General features: G+C 31.4%; 2 protein-coding genes across 2 annotated transcripts; one reads left to right on the top strand and one right to left on the bottom strand.

Moving 5' to 3' along the window:
- Positions 1–447: 447 nt before the first annotated feature.
- On the top strand, positions 448–3,532 carry tamo (PUB and ZnF_RBZ domain-containing protein tamozhennic). Its single transcript, XM_018454715.1, has 6 exons — positions 448–572; positions 643–699; positions 946–1,086; positions 1,160–1,359; positions 1,441–1,620; positions 1,742–3,532. The coding sequence occupies exons 3-6, from the start codon at positions 954–956 to the stop codon at positions 3,110–3,112; spliced, it is 1,884 nt and encodes a 627-aa protein (XP_018310217.1). The 5' UTR covers positions 448–572; positions 643–699; positions 946–953; the 3' UTR covers positions 3,113–3,532.
- Positions 3,533–5,218: 1,686 nt separating this feature from the next.
- LOC108726902 (activating signal cointegrator 1) lies at positions 5,219–7,616 on the bottom strand. Its single transcript, XM_018454726.1, has 10 exons — positions 7,435–7,616; positions 7,259–7,371; positions 7,066–7,175; positions 6,878–6,977; positions 6,529–6,796; positions 6,185–6,467; positions 5,899–6,062; positions 5,710–5,831; positions 5,438–5,629; positions 5,219–5,350 (listed from the first exon to the last, which is right to left on the bottom strand). The coding sequence occupies exons 1-10, from the start codon at positions 7,500–7,502 to the stop codon at positions 5,277–5,279; spliced, it is 1,494 nt and encodes a 497-aa protein (XP_018310228.1). The 5' UTR covers positions 7,503–7,616; the 3' UTR covers positions 5,219–5,276.
- Between the last annotated feature and the right edge of the window lie 64 nt (positions 7,617–7,680).

Raw genomic sequence — 7,680 nt, 5'->3', positions numbered from 1 at the left:
ATTTGATAGGTTGAAATCTTTATTCCTTATTCCTAATTCCTTATTCCTTCTATTGTGGCTGCACCTTAACTCTCTTTCTCTTTTTAAAACCGAGAGAGAGAGAGGGAGAGAGAGAGAGAGAGAGAGAGAGAGAGAGAGTGACAGTCAGTGAGGCCGGAATCAGACTACGTATTGAAGATTGGGATTGAAGATTGAAAATTAAAATTTGACCAGTGAAGACAAAGAAATTTTAGCTCCTATTGTTTTGATTGGTCAAATTTCAATCTTTCAATCTTCAATCTCAATATTCAATGCGTAGTTTGATCCGGCCTGAGAAGAGTCATCAGTGGTTCGTCTAATTTCCACCTGGTGGTGCCACATGTATGTGCAAAAAAACGATTTCAAAGATATACATCTTATATCTTCGCACATTTTGTGCATGATGTAACGCGAACATAACCCAAAAGAAAAAAATTTTGCGAAAAATATTTATTATTTATGGATAGATGTAAAGACACACATACATTGTTTAAACTGCATCAATCTAATTCGATGGCTCATGCTTTGAGATGGGAAATCACACTACATGTCAAGTAATCACAAAATTATTGGCCTATTTACAGAGCCCGTGATTCCATTACTAAATATAGGATTTATTTTTAGGTTGGAGCTAGTTGTAATTTGAATCGGGAATCTATTCCAAAATCTGATTTCTAGGAGGTTCGTAATCTATACCAGCATAAATGCTGCCTATTTCTTTACAGCATTCGTTCGTCTTAATCATTATATCTTATTAGGAAAGTTTTACAAATAGTTTAAGCAAATTTCCACAGCAGCTGTCAATTTTCTAAAACACCAGAATTTCATGAATAGTGTTTTTTAGTTCTTCTATAACCATGTGTAAAGGCTAACAACTTAATCATATTTGTCACAAATAGTTATAAATTTCATTTGTTATAATCTTAGGAATAAAAATGGCGAATGATATAATAATGAGAGGCAAAGACAGATTACATGAGATTAGTATGAAATTGGAACAGAGTCATTTGGTGTATCTACAAACGGATGATAGCCCTTTAAAGCTACAACAACGACATAAATTGGAAGGTAGTATGTATTCTTAAGTCATTACTAATGTCAACTTTTCTTTAATTTATATAGAATAATACATAAATTTCAGGCTTTATAAAGGAATATCTTTGTCTAGTACCCAATGAAAATAAATACATGTTTCAAGAAACAGCAGATATTTTACACAGATCAGCAGCAACAGTAACAGATTTTAGTGGGTATAGAGCAGCAACTGCCTGGAGTGCGATTTCCTTGTACGCAGCTAATCTATTGGCTCAGCCTTGGCGAAAAGAATATAGGATAGTGAGGGTAACTACCTAAAATGTATCTTATCATTAGTCTGTATTTTGCTACATGGTTTAACATATACAAATTTTTGAATTGTTTTAGACATACAGCGGCTATTATAAACACGAGGTAGAGGCAAATTTAATAGGTGCCGAATTAATGTTTGAGCAGATGGGCTATAAGCACACTGATTTGGGTATACTGACTTTGGAAGGGCCAATCGATCCTGATAAGGTTTCAAATGTCAGTAGGGATGCTATTGTAGCTTTTGTAGAATGTCAGGTAATGAAAAACAAATGGTTAATGTAATTGGTCAAATAAAAATAATACAATTATTTAACATACAAAAAATTGCAATTGCACACGTTAAAGCAGATGGTAAAGTTGCTTTTTTAAATTGCAGATTTTAAAGCAGATATGGGAAAGTGTGTCACAGAAATACACCATTTCTTGGTTGGAGGTATTGGAGTTTCGTGAGAATCACGTTGGTACGCCAGAGCAGGCCATTCGGGCGCTAAACTATCGTTTCCTCGAGAAAGTGCATCAAAACCGCACAAAGGTCGATAACTATAAGGATTATTATCAGCAGCAAATGGGTATAGACGTCTTGCCATTGCATCTGCCTTACCATCACATTGTGCATGCTAATTACAACGCAACAATGCCGTCAACCTGTCAAACAGATTATCGGCACATCGAAGATACGACAAACATGGCAGTGCCAACTAATTATCGATATTATCAACCAATCAATCATGGTTTCATCAATTGTTGCACTAGCTACGGTTGCTTGCCCTCTCATGGCAGCAAGTTTTATGGTAATAGTGTGCAATCGAATCCATATTGCGCCACATTACCAGCATATGCAGCTCGAGTACCAACCGGTAGACTGATAGAACTCGATGTACCGGTGTCTGTGGCAAGTTATGAAAAAACGCACACTCTCCGTAAATCTATGTCTCATCGGATATCGGACCTGGACGAGATAGACTTTTATAAACGGCAATCGAGCAACGGGGATCATTATGAACATGGTAAAACCGATAGAAAAACCGCTAGCAGATCGAATTCCAGTGCTGGAAAAGATGGTTATGATACGTGGGACTTTGTGTACAGAAATCTTGAGAGCTTAGGCTACTACAAAGATCTCGATGATCGAGACGACGTATTACAGCATAAAAAGGAGCTGGATTCTATTCGTGTCAAGCATAAAACACTTAGGCAAACGGAGAACGAAGACAAATATAGCGCACATAAATCGGAGAAGAAAAGAAGCAGCGGTAGAATTGAAGCGAACGAAATCGAATCGTCTGAAACAAACGGCAAAAATCATCAGGATATTCTACCTTTCAAGAAGAAATCCTCATCCTTTGATTTGTCAGATTCGAATAGATATAATATCGATGCAAATAATAGAGATAAAAAGCACAACAGTCAAACTTTACCAATTCCACGCACACACAAATCTTCGGATCAGATAGCAAAGAACGTTACAGATTCCTTTAAAAATCTCGACATCTCGCAAATGAGCAAACAGAAAAAGGAAGAGGCGGAGGACGGAAAAAGATGGAATTGTGCCACGTGCACATATCTAAATATGCCCGACCGAGACATCTGCGAAATGTGCGCCAAATCGAGATGCAAAGGAAACGAGGACAAGCCGCTCGCCAGCGGCGGCAAGGAATGTCCAAAATGCACGCTGGTAAACGAGAAAAACGTTTCTATTTGTGATGCTTGTCATACCAGTCTGAAGGATTCTCCGACCTACATATAGATAGACTGAAACTTCACGAAAGAAGAGATACTCACACATTTGCCACAATTTGCAGTTTGCGCAAAGGTATCATATTGTATGTAAAATATAAAATTGTTGATCGAACGAATTATACGTACAACATAAATCCTTTTTCAACGACCTAAAATGAGACGTGAATACGGAAAATTTAGTGACTAATATGTTAATAACGCATACGAATCTTGATCTTCATAGAAGGTACAAAGATATTTATTTAAAATTGTCTCGAACAGAATAAGGAAAATCTTATAATGATTTTCTTTTAACTTTCTATTAGTATTATTATGTTATGAGGCCTATTGAGGATAAGTATTGAGTAAGTTCAGAGTCATAACTATTAGCATTATTGTAACATTCGACAGTTTGTCATTAAAGAATTAAATTTAATCAGATATTAGGCCAAAGCTTATAAAATTAATGTTATCAGGATTAATTAAAGAATACGTAAGACGCTAAGATGTTACTTGTTCAAAAAGTATTTAATATTATATGTTTGTATCTTTATATACATATATATTTCCTGTATAATTGTGCAATTTATAGTCTAATTAGAATTTTTTTATCAAATTTTGTTCCCTGCAAATAGATTGATTCAATATAGTTTTCAAAAGAGAATATTGCAATAAAGTAAAAAAGTTAATTATTGTTACCATAATGAATAAATTTTATATAGTGCCACTCTCTACATGATTGACAAAATTATTTTAAAAATAACGATTAATAGAAAGAGAGAATTTTTTTGGTTTGCAAATGATAGTCTATGCAATGTTATAAACTGAAGGTTTTTTAACAAGTTCTATGAAAGAAAATTATACATTTGCCGTAAAGATACAAGAATGTTAAAGCTTTATCAGAATGTACTATATATAAATTATTAATAACTTATTGTAGCATCGGTTGCAGATTATTATTATATATAACTATTGTAATAATACACATTGTGCTATATAAGTAGAAAGAAAACATTATAAACGTATATAAGGATCTTTTTTTTTTATCATTGAGTGCATTCTGTTAGTTTGATGAAAAGTCTTATCAATACGATAGCATTCATATTATTGTGTATTGAAATCATATAGAAGTAGTTATTTTATTTATTTAAAAGTAGTAATCACATAAATACTTATTTATTCATACATTCCTTGTTCATCAAACCATGAAAGCTCGAAATGCGATCTGCTTATTAAACTGTTTGTTAACATATTTCTGCAATATTTGTTTCGTTTTATTTAACATTGTTTTAGATTGTTCTATTGTATATAATTTTATACGTACATTAGATAAGTGCAAAATATTGTGTTTTTATAAGCTTGTCGACATTGCACAAAACGACACGTAACCGATTAGCTTACAATTAGTGTAAAGTATTTTGAGAATGAAGAAAAAACTTTTGCTCAATAGAAAAAGATCTATAAAAATGCTTGAGCTAACGTACTTTAACTTATGTTTAACTGTATCCAGCTTTTGTATTAATTAATAGTATAGTGTAGATGAGAGGTTTTTTTATATAATGACTGTATTGGCTTAGCCTAATTTAATGCGTCAGAATAAGAGAATAGGTGATTCTCTCTCTCGTGGTGAAGCTTTTTATATAGGCAAAACATTGAAATATTAATAATTAATAAAATAAGATAATTGGTATTTGAAAAATGAAAATTTAGTACAATAATAATCCTCGTGCTTTTCTTAAATAAGAAGAGTATGTTTGTATTTCAGATATATACTCTATCTCGTGTGCACGCGTGCGATATAGCACAAATAATTTTTAAAACTATTTGTAAAAGGCTGATATCAACCATAGAATTGATATTTTTTCATCAATAAAATATGTGAAAGTATGACAAATAAAATAAACAAATGAAAAGCATGCATGAACGGTTATATCTTAACATCTTGTAGAGTTTATGTAAATTAAATAATGATCCGTTGTATACAAGTAATGTAATATGCATATTATATATTTCTGTAAAATTTTTATTAGATACATTATCAGAAAAATCACTTTTATATAAAAACCAGATAATTATTTTTAATAGAATGCATGTATATTTAAATTATTCACACAAATAAACATATATACCTGGGAAAGTTTATCTTATTTAATTTTGCAAGGAAAGGAATACGAGACTACAACATGAAAATATTAGTTATTAGCTATTTTCATGGCTTTCTCTAAGCATTTGGAAGCAGCTTGATGAAGTTTTTTATCCATTTTATCTGTAACATAAAATAAAAGAATTTAATTCTGTTGCAATATATTAATTATAAATAATGGAAATTGTTTATTTTTTTATTATTACTTACAAATTTTATGCTTTCCTTTCATAGGAAATTGTATTGGTAACATGTAAGAATTCTCACATATGAAGACATATGGACTCTCACTTTCTCCTTCTGGATATAATTTTCTATATTCTTGTTGAGATAGAACATCAGTTACCGTTACGCAACCTAACAAGCAGCTCGTAGGATAATTTTCAGGGAACTCAATTTTGTCTAGAATCATCAAGATAAGTGTAATGAAGGATAAGTATTTCAAGAGAGATATATATATATATATATTTTTTTTTTCTAACCATTTTTTAATATATAGTAGGATTGCTTTACGTTAGATATTTCTTCAGAAGAAGGTACTTTAGCAGCTGATGCTATCCATAATCTTCCTCTATGTGAAGAATACCAACTTCTACCCTCATGACTAGTAACATTAAGATCATGTTAATGTCATTCTGATTATATGAATTATTTTTTAATACATCACTTACGTTTTTATTCCTGCCACTAGCAAAGATGCATAAGGCTGATGCATGCTCAAACACAGACCTTGATCAAACATTTCTAGATATTCTTTATCTTGTATTCTACCTTCCCTATTCCATGTGTGATTTCCAATTCGTGTGCTTGTCTTGAATATTCCCATCTCAACAAACTTAACATAATAACAATATAATGAAAAATGTATAATATAATTGTTTAGGCATATAATTGCTTAATAATAGAAATAAACTTTTGCACAATTTATTATTAACTATAAAAAATTCACAATCTTACTGTTGGACGATCAAATTCTATCGTTGGACAAATATTTTCAAAATCGTCATATGATATCGTTTCACCAAGTTCTTCTGATTGCAAGTTAATAGATTGATATTCATCAACTGTCACTCTTCCCATAAAATCTATAGCAACTTTTCTATCTAAACGTGATGCATGCTTGCGTGCCAATTCTTCCTCTTCTTGCTTCTGTAACTTCTTACGTTCATCATGGGATAGCCAAGTACTATTTGACTGATAATAATCTGATTCATCGTCAATTACTTTAGTACGACGGGCACTGTAAATTATTTTTATGATAATATATAGAAAATTTTTAGAAATACAAGAAATATATATACCTATTGCGATCAAATTCGAGAAGTTTGTCTCTTTGTTTAAGAGAATCTTCGAGATTCTTATATGGTTTTTGATCCATCAATTTATTATACAAGTTATCACCCTGTTTAGTATTGCTTCCAAGTAGTACTTGTTCATCTGGAGAACAAACAAGTTCTCCACAACAGAAACATGGCCCTGAGCCTTCTTGTATACAGACTATTCTTCCACAATTAAGACAGTTATTAATCAATGCATGTCTGTTTGCTTCACAGTCACATTTATGCCTTCCTGAAAAAGAAAATATGATTTACACAAAATATTACTAGATATATATATATATATATTTGTAGAAATTTATTATATAAATACCTTTCAAGAGAATATTTCCATGAGACAATAAATTAACAAATTTAGTCTTCTTCTTTTCCACCTTCTCAGATTTTGGCTCAGATTTTACAGCTTCTTGCACCTACAAAAATAATGTACAAATATATATTCAAATAGTTGTTCAATTTACTTGTTATGTAATCCCCTGGAAAAAAATATAGAATATATACTTGGTTATTTTTTTTCCCCTTTGCTTTTCCCTTTTTCTTATCATTTTGTTTTTTGGATATATTATCGCCGTCATTTATCTTTTTGTATCCAGTTTGATTATTATAAGAGGCTGAAACAATGTATATAAATAAATATAATAATTTAATAATGATCTGGCACTTTTCAGAACATATTTATATAGTTACTACACACCACGTCTCTTTTTCAACTCTGTTACAAATTGTCTGTGACTTGGATTTTCATTATTCAATAAGGTTGCAAAGTACTCATCTAAATCTCTTTCATTTTCTATCTGCAGAATAAACCTAAAAAAATTAATAACATAATATTATATGCAAATATAGATTTTTATTACCTACTAAACTTACTGGGTCAAATCATCTGAGACTGGAAAATCCAATAATTCCGACAACTTCTTTTGCATCCATGTCTCCATGATTCTTAAATAATGACAAATGAATGATAATTTTTTGGATAATTTTTAATAATATATAACAATAAATATCGAAACTGATCGAAACTATCATGCAAATGTGATTCGATGTGATCTTTCAATGGTCGCGTTCAGCAAACTCAACTGTTGCGGAGCGGATCAGTGAGCTCTCGCTGCTATT

This window comes from Mycetomoellerius zeteki, unplaced genomic scaffold (genome assembly GCF_001594055.1).
Source record: "Mycetomoellerius zeteki isolate Tzet28-1 unplaced genomic scaffold, Tzet1.0 scaffold449, whole genome shotgun sequence".
NCBI lineage: Eukaryota > Metazoa > Arthropoda > Insecta > Hymenoptera > Formicidae > Mycetomoellerius > Mycetomoellerius zeteki.
Note: the sequence above shows the minus strand (reverse complement) of the source record. Positions and strands in the feature narration are given on the sequence as shown.